The 13,955-nt window shown below is 43.6% G+C and overlaps 1 protein-coding gene across 2 annotated transcripts in view; it reads right to left on the bottom strand.

The window, feature by feature from the left end:
- Positions 1-1,682: 1,682 nt before the first annotated feature.
- Positions 1,683-13,955, bottom strand: part of LOC142246487 (E3 ubiquitin/ISG15 ligase TRIM25-like) — a 32,441-nt gene continuing 20,168 nt past the window's right edge. Inside the window, exons 2-3 of one of the 2 annotated variants that reach the window (XM_075319549.1) lie at positions 13,376-13,531; positions 1,683-3,725 (exon numbers count right to left, since the gene is read on the bottom strand). In XM_075319549.1, coding sequence (XP_075175664.1) covers positions 1,976-3,724 — 1,749 coding nt within the window. In that variant the 5' untranslated portion in view covers position 3,725; positions 13,376-13,531 and the 3' untranslated portion in view covers positions 1,683-1,975. The remainder of the gene's footprint in view (positions 3,726-13,375; positions 13,532-13,955) is intronic. The other variant, XM_075319548.1, reaches the window with a different exon arrangement.

The following is a 13,955-nucleotide window of genomic DNA, read 5'->3' as shown; positions in this document are numbered from 1 at the left end:
GGCAGCTACTTAAGTGACAGCAGCTGAGGATCAGATAATATCTGGGGGGTGTTCATACTTATCCCCTCACAGTACGTTTTTTTGCGGCGTTTTTGGGGTACGTTTTTGGCCTCAAAACTGCATGACTTTGCTTCCCCAGCAAAGTCTGAGTTTTCATTTTTGCTGTCCGCACACAACTGATTTTTTAAGCTGCATTTTTGATAGTGAAAAAAAAATGGACATGTCAATTCTTTCCTGCGTTTTTCTGCGTTTTCCGCCTAATGGGTCGATACTTAAGGGGGCTTTACACGCTACAATATCGTTAATGAATTATCGTCGGGGTCACGTTGTTTGTGACGCACATCCGGCGTCATTAACGATATCGCAGCGTGTGACACGTATGTGCGATCTTAAGCGACCGCAAAAGTGGTGAAAATCGTTCACCATGGAGAGGTCGTCCTAAAACAAAAAATTGTTAATTGTTTATCGATGTTCTTCGTCGCTCCTGCGGCAGCACACATCGCTGTGTGTGACACCACAGGAGCGACGAACGTCCACCTGCAATGCGTAAGGAAGGAGGTGGGCGGGATGTTACGTCCCGCTCATCTCCGCCCCTCCACTTTGATTGGCCGGCCGCTTAGTGACGTCGCGGTGACGCCGAACGCACCTCCCCCTTGAGGGAGGGATTGTTCGGCAGTCACAGCGACGACGACCAGGTAAGTGCGTGTGACGCTGCCGTAGCGATAATGTTCGCTACGGCAGCGATCACACGATATCGCATGCACGACGGTGGCGGGTGCTTTCGCGCTCGATATCGCTAGCATTTGCTAGGAATATCGTAGCCCCCTTTAGTCTATAATCTACACATTCACCCAGATCATTCTCCGTTAGACTTCTCCTACCATGTTTCCCGTAAATATCAGCACTAGTTACAGTTCAATAATGAAGTGTCCATGCAGCTAAAAGTTAAATAACACTGCAGGATACTTCATTAAAAAAAGCAGACACCCCTAAAAGAAAGACAGACCGCAATCATACTCACCAGACCCCAAAAAAGACGCTGTGGAATGCACCAAAGACATGCGGTGGAACACACACATAAACACTCATCTGGTTATACTGTACTGCACAACAATGCGTTCCACCGTAGGTCCTCGTGTGTCATAGCGCTGCTGGCCAGAAGCAATATGGTATCTCTGGATGTTTCTGTGTCCATATGATAGCTGGAAGCAGGCGAGGACCTTCTGGGAGCTGCCGTTGTGGCTTGCAGAAGGACCTGGGAGCAAAGCAGATGTCCGAGGTCTGGTAAGTATGATTCTCCTGGGGGGTGTCTGCCTTTTTTTGGCCTTTTTTACCTCCAACCCGTGTTGTCCTTTAAAATAAGCGCTAGCAAATTTTTCGAGGCAAAAAATAATATAAAACACGGTCTTATTTTTGGGGAAACACAGTAGTTTTAGTCCTGTAAGAGGTGTGATGCGTGCAAATTATTACTACACAGAGGCAATAAGAATCACATTTACCTAGTGACGTCCTCTACTGAGATCTTCATTTGCAAATGCCGAACACCAAAACAAAAATAATCTTGGATACCATAAAAGAACATAAAATAACACAAGAACTACAGTAATTTATTTTTTTTTAACTTTTATTATTTTAACATTTAAACAGAATGTAATAAGCAGAACAGAATTATCATAACTCCCATCATCCTCCACAATCTTAGTGTTTAATGATATCAGGACAATACTTTTATTGGCGACTGTTGGGTCAACATAGGGAAATCAGTATGACACCTCTGCCACACTACTCTGGTTCTGGAATATTTATTCAGAAGCTATATATAATACAAAATAAATTCAACTTGGCCTCAACAAAAGCTGAACAGGCCTCTGTTCCTCTGCCTAATGGGCCACAACAATGTAACAATCAAGGTTAAATTACTCTTTTTAAACGCTCCCTAATGAAGCTGCTGTAAATGAGTATTGTGACTTCGACTTCAGTTTACTATTGTAACAGAGGCTCCTTTATCCACATAGAAGACGACATGTAGGGGTTCAGTGAAGGAGGCGGTGAAGGTGTGCAAGTGTCTGATGGGGTCACACAGCTCATAGAAGGACAGACGCCCGGCCACATTGTCTAAGAAGACTCCAAGTTTAGGACATGTTTGCTTTAAACTAAGAGAATTTATGATAGAGTTATGCACCACTGAGTACTCTTCACCTTCCAGGGTCAAAATCCAAGATTTATCATCTTCTCCAATCAAAGACTTATCTCCTTTCCTCTCTATACTGGGGTAGCACATGCCGATGTCAAATATTCCTTTCTGGTTCCACTCCACCTCCCAGTAATGTCGTCCCAAGGACAAGCCACATTTGCTTAACACCTGGGGGTAAGTTACAAATCTTTTTGATGATTTTTGTCTTTTTTGTAGAATTCTGGAATATCTTGCCATCTTCAAATATTTTGAAACCATAACAGCTTTATTAGCAGTGACCACATCCAGCAATATGTCTGGGACATGGAATCCAAGCTGTAATGTTGCATTGGTGACAATATCCCTCATACATCGGTGTAAAGTCAGTGAGATCAGAACCTCATCCAGATCATTAGTGATCATATGCATATCATCAGTTGTCTCATGTAGGTCACTGACTAGAGATGTGTCTTCAGATTCCATACTTGTATTATAAGCCACTCCTTGGTCTGATTTTCGTAGCACAGCTATTGGGTCAGTACCGTTATCCTGCACTTTGGTGTTAGATAGAGGAACATTAGCCACATCCATATTATCTCCAGAACTGACCTCTCCACCATCTCCCCCTGTGTCCTCCTCACCTCCAAGACTACACTCTGTAATGTCACTTTTTTGTAAGAGTGTTATTGGGTCGGTGACACCACACATCTCCTCCGCGTGATGCATCTTCTTGGACAGCTCGTCCTTCTGTATTTCCAGATTCTGGATCTGATGAGATATCTGGGACACAATCTTCTCCTCCTGCCTGGAGACCTCACTCAGCGCTTTCTTTTCTGCCATTTCCAGTTGCTTCTTCATATCCATAACTATGTTACTGACATTCTTCCTCTTATCGGAGGCTTTCTCCTGGATTTTTGTTTTATGATTCTGAAGACCCTTGACTCGTTTCTGAATTTCTGCTTTTCCTTCTTTTAGTTCATCCAGATATTCCCTTAATTTCTTCTTCTTGGTCTCAGAAGCCTCATCTAGAAGCTCCACCTTGTGTCCTTGGTGTTCGCCAACCAGACAGCAAGACACACACAGACAAGCCGCATCATGCGGGCAGAAATACTCCAGAACCTTCTGGGGGAGGGAACATCTTTTGTTATCCAAGCTGCCAGTGGGTTCTGTTAACATATGATCAGCAGTTTTGTTGTGGGCAGTCAGGTGCTCGTCACACAGGGAGTTCTCGCAGTGTAGACAGGATTTCACAGCCGGGACAGGAGACTTTGTACAGTAAGTGCAGAAGATTCTGGGCTCCTCCATCTCAGGCTCAGTAGATAATTTTTCCACTATATTCTCCATCTTTGTTTTCTTCTCCAGGGCCGGACGCTCCGGATATTCTGCTCTGCAGTCAGGACAGGAACACCCTCCAGCCGCCTCCTGGGCATCCAGCGCACTGATAATACAATAGCGGCAGAAGAAGTGTCCACATCTCAGGGATACGGGATCTGTGCAGAGGCTCAGGCAGATGGAGCAGTTCAGCTCGTCCTTAAAGTCACCAGACTCCATTCTGTAACCAATGAAAACGGAACATGTGTTAGATTCTGGGATTTATCAGGCGCTATTGCAGCACATATGTAGCATTTTGTTGTTTTGGTGGCAGCCACATTACTCTACAAAGCAGAGTCACAATCATCCTCCATAGAAGAGACCGACCCTAAAGCAGCATGAAACCCGCAACATCCCTGAGCCCATCTGTCACCTGCCACATTGCTGTATCCAACTTGTCACCACTACATTACTGCATGCTGCACTATTTTGTCCAGTAAAAAAAGAACACCATAATAACACTGGTCTACAAAAAAAACCCCAAAAAATATTTTCTGGCATGAACAGTTTTAGGCCCCCTTCACACGTCCGTGAAAACACACGCACGTGTGTTACGGGCCGTTTTTCAGGTCCGTGTCCCGTTTTTTTGTCCGTTTTTATGGTCCGTGTGGCATCTGTGTGAATTGCGTATGCTAGCCGTGTGTGCGTGTGTAATGTCCGTGTGTGCATGTGAAACATAACTGACATGTGAGTGTAATGTGCATGTGAAATGTTCCGTGTGTGATGTAACATGTCGTTGCTACATACCCGCTGACAGCAGACAGTCGCGTGCTGAGAATGAACTCGGGTGAACTTCACCCGACTTCATCCTCATACCGTGGCTCTGTCTGTGTCGCGTACTGATTAGCGGTCACCCGTGAAGGACTCACCGGTGACCGCTAATTCCCTGAGTGACTGAAGTGAGCAGCGCGATTAGCGCTGCCGTCACTCAGGCTACCCGCGGATAGCTGGATCCTCCACTCGTGACCGCAACTCACCTGTGACTTCATCGCTGTAACTCGGGCGACTTGCTGTCGCAGTTGGAGGATCCAGCGGTGGCCGCGAGTTACCTGAGTGACAGCTCAGCTGATCGCGATACTCACCTCAGTGGCTGCGTGGAGGTGACAGGAGCGGCGGTGTTCTTCTGCAGCTCCTGTCCCCTTCATGTAGCAGAGCTGTAAGCGACGAGGGACCTCCGTGGATTACGCCGGACCTGGGGGAGGGTGTTTGGGGCTTAATAAATTGGTGAACGCGGGTTTTTTGTAGTGTTTATTATTTCAAATAAAGGATTTTTTCACTGTGTGTGTTTATTTACTGTAACTTACAGATTAATCATTTGGGCTGTCTCATAGACGCCTGCAATGATTAATCTAGGACTTATTGGCAGCTATGGGATGCCAATAACTCCTTATTACCCCGATTGCCAACGCACCAGGGCAATTCGGGAAGAGCCGGGTAGAGTCCCAGAACTATCGCATCTAATGGATGCGGCAATTCTGGGCAGCTGCTGGCTGATATTGTTAGGCTGGGGTGCTCCCCATAACGTGGAGCTCCCCATCCTGAGAATACCAGCCTTCAGCCGTGTGGCTTTACCCTGGCTGGTATCAAAATGGGGGGGACCGCACGTCGTCTTTTTTTTTTTTTTTTACTGCACAGTATAGGCCCGCCCACCGGCTGCTGTGATTGGTTGCAGTGAAACAGCTGTCACTCAGCGTGGGGGCGTGTCTCACTGCAACCAATCGGGGAAGGTAAGTATGAGAGGGGGGGGGGGGGGAGAGACTGACCGACAGACTGAGAGAGGGACAGACAGAGAGAGACCGACATACACAGAAATAGAAAGAATGATCGACATTGCTAGAAAAAAAAAAACACCAAACGGACACGGACCATAGGGAGATGCATACGTGTTTACTAACGTGTGCGCACATACCCATAGACTTTCATTGGGTCCATGTGTGCGTGCAGAAAACGGACATGCTTCCGTTCAACACGGAAACACATACGGATCACGGACACGTACACACGGACATTATGTGTGACCTCAAACATAGATTAACATTGGTGCATGTTTGTCCGTGTCTCCGGTATATACGGAAACGGAACAAACACGCACGTGTTTCACGGACGTGTGAAGGGGGCCTTAGACTAATTTTAGGGTGCTGATTTCAAATCTGATCTTATAATTTCTCTATCACATCACGTTTTTGCGCTATAGGTATATATCCCATTTTCATGAATACGATGAAAAATATAAGTAGTGTATCAAAAGTGCCGGTTCACTAAGGTAAATTTAGTTTTGATTTAGTCTCCCAATAAATGTGAGAATATCTTTTGTTTTCTTTGAACATGCATAATTCCCATTTGTTATGATAAGTAAACAAACAGTTTTCAATGTACACAGTCGTGTGCAGGTATTGTTTTATTTATTGAAATTTTCAATGAATTTTTATATTTATTGTTTTTATCCAGCTGTTTTTCTGTTTTTTGTTTGTGAATCAATACCTAAGGTGTTGGGGGAACGGATAACTTTTATCATATATTTGTATTTCTCTGCAGGATGTTTTTCTGATCTAACAATGGCCTCTACATCTTGTAGAAGACAGTGCTCAAATGATCCAAATATTTTTTGTTGAATCTGTGGAAACATTACTGTGAAGACTCAGAGGTGCAACATTACTGACTTTGTTAAGAGGGTGTATTTTGCGTACTTCAAAGTAAAACTTGGAGACCAAGACAAGCATTGGGATCCTCACAAAGTGTGCAAAACCTGTATTGAGAGCTTGAGATTAAAGACTCAAGGAAAGAATGCTAAACTTCAGTTTGGAGTTCCTATGGTTTGGAGAGAATCAAGTAATCATTAGAAGACTGCTATTTCTGCCTTGTCGATGTAAAAGGTTTCAATAAGAAAAACAAGCAATATTTGCAATACCCGAGTATCCCTTCAGCTATTCGACCAGTTGCCCATAGTGAAGACATACCTGTTCCAAAACATACTGCGCTTACAGAAAACATTGCCACAGATCTCTCCTCACATTGTTATACTGATGAAGAAGACAGTCCAGATATTTTTCAGCCATGTGATGAAGATTGTGACAAACCAATTCTGTTTACTCAGTCTGTTTTGAATGATCTGGTTAGAGATCTTTATCTACCAAAAGAGTCTGCTGAACTATTGGCTTCAAGACTACAAGAGAATCGAATGTTGAATCCCGGAACAAGTCTCATTTTATGGTAACAGGGAAGCAGAACTGCGCAAGTACTTCCATTCAGATGGCCAGCTTGTCTATTGTACTGATGTTGAAGGGCTACTTCTCTTTATGGGACTTCCAGCATATGATTCAAGGGATTGGAGGCTTTTTATTGATAGTTCCAAAATAAGTTTAAAATGTGTTCTGTTACACAATGGAAATAACTATGGCTCTGTAGCAATAGGTCATTCTGTAAAACTTAGAGAAGAATATAAAAACATCAAGATTGTTCTAGAGAGGATACAATATAATGTTCATGGGTGGTTCATTTGTGTTGATTTGAAAATGGCTAACTTTCTTTTGGGTCTGCAAGGAGGGTACACAAAACACCCTTGTTTTCTGTGCTACTGGGACAGTAGAGCTACAGCAGAGCATTGGGTGAAAACTGAATGGCCTCAGCGACAGAGTTTAGCCTCTGACGATAAGAATGTCATCCATGATCCTCTAGTGCAGGGGTGGGCAATTAAATTTCTAATGGGGCCGCATGAAAACTTGGGATCCTTTTAGAGGGCTGGACTGATATACTTAACTCAATTCTACCCAATACTGTATATGTGTGTGTGTGTGTATATATATATATATATATATATATATATACATACATACATACATACACACACACACAGACTACATCACTATATGCTGCAGCTGTAATTAATACATTACAGCACTATATACTACACCTGTAATACATTACATCACTATATACTGCACCTGTAATACATTATAGCACTAGATACTGCCCCTGTAATACTACATCATTACATTCCCATATACTACATCACTACACCCAAATATTACACCAGTTACCCCCTCTCCCCCTTCCCCTCAGGTTATTAGTGACTACTCACCTCTCCCTCCTCAGGCATCTCCATACGGGTCCCCCGCTGAGCTGCTTCTTCCCTGGTATGGGCCCTGGGTGCGCCGCTGTTGTTCTTGTACGGCCCCTGCCCACCGCGTCTCTCTGTCCAGGCACCGGCTGGTGCCGCTTCTCCTGCCGGGCGCGAACTTTTCAAATGACACACACGCGCTGTACTGCCGACATCAGGGCGCGCGTGTCACAGAGAAAGCTGCCGCAGGGAACAGAGGACCGATCCTGAAGCTCCGCACAGTGTAGCAGCGGAACGCAGGAATCTGTCCTCTGTTCCCTGTCCGGCAGCGTTTTCTGTGACACACGCGCGCCCTGATGTCGGCAGTACAGCGCGCGTGTGTCATTTGAAAAGTTCCTGCCCGGCAGGAAAAGCAGCACGTCTCAAACTCTGATCTAATGATCTAACCCTTGCCCAGGTCTGCTCTAGTGGATATGAAGAACTTTGTCTTTCCTCCCTTGCACATAAAACTTGGATTGATGAAGCAGTTCGTCAAAGCTCTCAATCACAGTGGAGAATGCTTTAACTATATATGTTCAATTTTTCCTGGTCTTAGTGAAGAGAAGAAAAAGGCTGGAATATTTGATGGACCTCAAATAAGAACACTTATGAGAGACCCAAATTTTATCACATCAATGAATGAGAAGAAAGAGCTTGGAATGCATTTTGTAATGTGGTGCAGAATTTTTTAGGGAATAAGAAAGCAGACAACTATGAAGAGATTGTAGAAGAGCTACTAATGAGTCTGCAAAATCTTGGATGTAGAATGAGTGTCAAGATTCACTATTTACACAGCCATTTGGACTTTTTTTCCAGAGAAACTTGGGAATGTGAGCGAGGATCAAGGGGAGCGTTTTCATCAGGACATTAAAACAAATGGTATCAAGGCCGGTGGGACTCACATATGATGGATGACTATTGCTGGAGCTTGATGAGAGACAACCCAGAAGCTGCACATCACAGACCAGCCAAGAAAATAAAGTTCAAATATCTGCCATTTGCCACACATGTGTTTTGTTGTTTAATTCGTTACGTATATTTGATTTGCTGTACATAGACTTTGTAATCTTTGTTATTCCTTGATTAAAAATACACAAAATGTAGTACCTAAAATCATGTGTTTTTATCATAAAATATTCGATGAGTAATATTTATCAAAAATTGAAAATATCTCGAAATCCTGATGTGATAGCCAAAAACGGAGTTCATATTCGTAATCAGCAAGCAAAATTGACTTAAAATATGTTTTAAAACCTTTTGTCAGAAAAATTGCGTTGACCAGCGTAATCAATGGGGTCTGTAAGGCATCATTGCTATTATTTATAAGATTGATCAGACCCCAGCTTGAATTCTGTTTGGCCATGTGCGCACGTACATGCTGAAATTTCTGCAGCGATTTGACAGCACATGTGCGCTTCAAATCGCTGCAGAAACACTGCTTAACCCCTTCACGACCGGCCGATTTTTCGCTTTTCGTTTTTTTTTTCGCCATTCTTTTTCTGAGACGTAACTTTTTTATTTTTCAGTCAATATGGTCATGTGAGGGCTCATTTTTTGCGGAATGAGCTGTACTTTTAAATGAAACCATCAGTTTTACCATATAGTGTACTAGAAAACGGCAAAAAAAATCCAAATGCTGAAAAATTGCAAAAAAAGTGCGATATCACTATGGTTTTTGAGATATTTTATCCACTGTGATCACTATATGGTAACACTGATGTGTGGGTGTGATGCCTCAGGTCAGTGCGAGTTCGTAGACACCAAACATGTATAGGTTTACTTTTATATAAGGGGTTAAAAAAAAATCGGAAGTTTGTCCGAAAAAAGTGGCGCACGTTTTACGCCATATTCCGTGACCCGTAGCGTTCTCATTTTTCGGGATCTATGGCTCAATAACGACTTATTTTTTGCGTCTCGAGCTGACGTTTTTAACGGTACCATTTTTGCGCAGATGCTTCATTTTGATCGCCTCTTATTGCATTTTGCGCAAAAGTTGTGGCGACAAAAAAACATCGGTTTGGCGTTTGGAATTTTTTTGCCGCTACGCCGTATACTGATCAGATTAATTGATTTTATATTTTGATAGATCGGGCGTTTCTGAACGCGGCGATACCAAATGTGTGTATATTTTTTATTTTTTTAACCCTTTAATTTTCAATGGGGTGAATGGGGGGTGATTTGAACTTTTAGGTTTTTTTTTTAATTTTTTAAAACTTTTTTTAAAAATTTTACTAGTCCCCCTAGGGGGCTATTGCGATCAGCATTCCGATCGCTCTGCAATATCTGCTGATCACAGCTACAAGGCTGTAAACAGCAGATACGCTCTCTTTCTCTTTTGCTGTGCCGCTGGCACAGCGAAAGTGAAAGCAAGTCAGGTGTAGTACGGGAGTCACGTGATCGTGTCACGTGACTTCCGGTATCGGGCGGTAAGTTAATGTTTACCGTGATCGCGCTTATAATGGCGCTGTCACATATTGACAGCGCCATATAAGGGGTTAAACGGCACGAGCAGATAACGATTCTGCTCGTGCCTAGCAGGCACACATCTCAGTTGTGAAAATCAGCTGAGATGTGTGCCGATCGCAGCATGATGCTGCCGGCAGACCGCGGGCAGTAACATTATGACCGCAAGGACGTAATTTTACGGCCCGCGGTCGTTAAGGGGTTAATGGATGCAGTGTATTTGCAGAATAGATGCCGATTTCATGTGCTCGGGATGCTGTCTCTCCCATAGGCCCCCTTCACACGCACGTGAAAAAAACAAACCGTTTTTTCACGGACGTATTAACCCCTTCAGCCCCCAGCCTATTTTGCCCTTACTGACCTCGCCATTTTGCGCAATTCTGACCAGTGTCCCTTTATGAGGTTATAACTATGGAACGCTTCAATGGATCCTGGCGATTCTGACATTGTTTTTTTGTGACATATTGTACTTTATGAAAGTAGTAGATTTAGGCCGATATTTTTTGCGTTCATTTTTGAAAATTTCGGAAATCTGGCGAAAATTTAGAAAATTGCGCAATTTTCCAAATTTGAAATTTTATGCCCGTAAATCTCAGAAATATGTCACACAAAATAGTTACTAAATAAAATTTCCCACGTGTCTACTTTACACCAGCGCAATTTTCAAAACAAAATTTTTTTTTGTTAGGAAGTTAGAAGGGGTCAAAGTTCATCAGCAATTTCTCATTTTTCCAACAAAATTTACAAAAAACTTTTTTTTGGGACCATAACCCATTTGAAGCGATTTTGAGAGGCCGAGGTGACAGAAAATACCGAAAAGTGACCCCATTCTAAAAACTGTACCGCTCAGGCTACTCAAAACCACTTCCAAGAAGTTTATTACCCCTTTAGGTGCTTCACAAGAATCAAAGCACTGTGGAAGGAATAAATGAAAAATTTTTTTTTTTACACAAAAATGTTACTTTAGCCATAAAATGTAGCATTTCACAAGGGTATCAGGAAAAATTACACCATAAAATTTATTGTGCAATTTCTCCTGAGTACGCAGATACCTCATATGTGGTGGAAATCAAATGTTTGGGTGCACGGCAGGGCTTAGAAGGCAAGAAGCGCCATTTAACTTTTCAAATGCAAAATTGTCTGGAATCGTAAGGGGACGCCATGTTGCGTTTGGAGACCCCCTGAGGTGCCTAAAGAATGGAACTCCTGCACAAGTGACCCCATTTTGGAAACTAGACCCATCATGGAATTTTTTTTTAGAGGTTTAGTGAGCCCTTTGAACCCCTGGGGGCTTCACAGAATTTTATAACGTTGAGCCGTGAAAATATTTATATTTTTTTTCACCACAAAATTGTTACTTCAAGCAGGTAGCTTTTTTTTCACAAGGGTATCAGGAAAAATTACTCCATAAAATTTATTGTGCAATTTCTCCTGAGTATACAGATACCTCATATGTGGTGGAAATCAAGTGTTTGGGTGCACGGCAAGGCTCGGAAGGCAAGGAGCGCTATTTGACTTTTGGAGCTAATATTCCATTCAGGCGGCACATTTTTGAATTGAGTATACATATGGAGGACGTGTCTTGTGTGCGTTCAGAAATGGGCATTTGATATGGCCTAGCACCAGGATTTAGAGGACTTGTTTCTTTGTCCAGCACTGGGTTTCCACCGGGGATGTGTGCCCCTATGATTGTGGAATAACCCTAATATTTGTATTACTGACTTCCCTGAGGAATATAATGAAACGCGTCGGAAGTTATACATATACATTGATGGAAGTTTTTCACCTGTAATGCCTAAGTAAACCGAGGAAGCAAGTACACTCGATACATGAGGATCGATTTTCCAGGTTTGCTGCATGAACATAGCCCGCTTACAGTTGGTGAGACCTTTCCCTTTCTGTTAACGGAACCCCTTGGTGAGGAGGGTAGTTCCTTGAATCGTTAAACAGGAGGTCGTTTTTGGGTCTCCTTGTCCATGGGATTTGCATGGGCAATATTATGTGTCACATACATTGAAGTTGATCCCTGAGTAGCCTGAGCCTGAGACTGGGTGTTATTGCGTTTACTCTACACCTGTGTGATGGTCTGTGTAAGGCTGTGATCAAACACTAGATGTATATTTTTTTTTTTTATTTTTTTTTTGTTTTTTAGAATATCACGATCTCCAGTGACCCTGTTCACTTTTTAATTAAGTTATTAAATGTTAAGTTTTATATTAGTGTCTCCTAGGAGATTTTTGTAAGTCCAGACCTTGCTGTTAAAGTAATTTTCCATTCAAAAAGGCAAATGGCGCTCCTTCCCTTCCGAGCCCTGCCGTGCACCCAAACAGTGGTTTATGACCACATATGAGGTATCTATGTACTCAGGAGAAATTGCCCAACAAATTTTAGGATCCATTTTATCCTGTTGCCCATGTGAAAATGAAAAAAATTGAGGCTAAAAGAAAATTTGTGAAAAAAAAAAAAAAGTACTTTTTCATTTTTACGGATCAATTTGTGAAGCACCTGGAGGTTCAAAGTACTCACTATGGATCTAGATAAGTTCCTTGGGAGGTCTAGTTTCCAAAATGGGGGTCACTTTTGGGGGAGCACTAATGTGTAGGCACACAGGGGCTCTCCATACGCGACATGGTGTCTGCTAACAATTTGAATGGAAAATTAGCTCCAATTATTTACGGACACCATGTGGCGTATGGAGAATATGTAGTGTATGTCAGGTTGGTGTGTGTGTGTGTAGTGTAGTATACATCAGGTTGGTGTGTGTGGTGTTTACCACACACACACATCAACCTGACGTACACTACACCCCACACCAAACTAACATACACTACACCCCACACCACACACCAACCTGACGTAGTGTATGTCAGGTTGGTATGTGGTGTAGTGTAGGTCAGGTTGATGTGTGTGTGGTGTAGTGTACGTCAGGTTGGTATGTGTGGTGTAGTATACACCACACACACCATCCTGACATGCACCACACACCAACCTAACATACACTAAGTAAGGTTGGTGTGCAGTGTGGTATAGGGTAGTGTACCTCAGGTTGGTGTGTGTCAGGTTGATGTGTGGTGTAGTATACACCACACCCACCCAGACCCACCCACACCCACACAACCTGATGTACACTACAACACACACACCAACCTGACGTACACTATACCACACCGCATACCAATCTGACGTACTGTATTTCAGGTTAGTGTGGTGTAATGTACTTCAGTCGGGTGTGTATGGTTTAGTGCACTAGCGCTAGGTTGGCGGTTACTCACACTTTACTATGGGTCTTCCTCCATGGCCTCCGGCTCTTCTCCTCCCAGCCTCCGGCTCTTCTCCTCCCAGCCTCCGGCTCTTCTCCTCCCAGCCTCCGGCTCTTCTCCTCCCAGCCTCCGGCCGATTTCTTGTCCTGCGACGTCAAGTCTGTGTCACTTGAGGAGGAAGAGTGGGAGAAATCGAGAAAAGTGGGACCCTCTCCCTCACTATCAGCTACTGAGGGACAGACGAGCAGGACATTTGTGTGCGCGTGTGCAAAGAAAAAAAAACCCCAAACCCTAAACTTTATTTTAGTGTGCGTGTGTATGTGCAAGTGTTTGGTGAAACTTTCTACTGCAGGAGAGGGCTGAGGAGATTCAGGAGCCGTAATCACTAGGGCGCAATCACCGGGGCGCAATCGCAGGGGGACGCAATCACGGGGACGCAATCGCAGGGGTGTAATTACCGGGGCGCACGGGGACGCATAATCACAGGGGCGCAGTCGCAGGGATGCATAATCACAGGGGCGTAATTACCGGGGCGCAGATCGCAGGTGGGGCGATCGCAGGGGCGCCGCAATCGCAGGGGCGCAGGTGGGTC

This window comes from Anomaloglossus baeobatrachus, chromosome 7 (assembly GCF_048569485.1).
Source record: "Anomaloglossus baeobatrachus isolate aAnoBae1 chromosome 7, aAnoBae1.hap1, whole genome shotgun sequence".
NCBI classification, from domain to species: Eukaryota; Metazoa; Chordata; class Amphibia; order Anura; family Aromobatidae; genus Anomaloglossus; species Anomaloglossus baeobatrachus.
The sequence above is the reverse complement of the archived record's forward strand: the minus strand, read 5'-3'. Positions and strand labels throughout refer to the sequence as shown.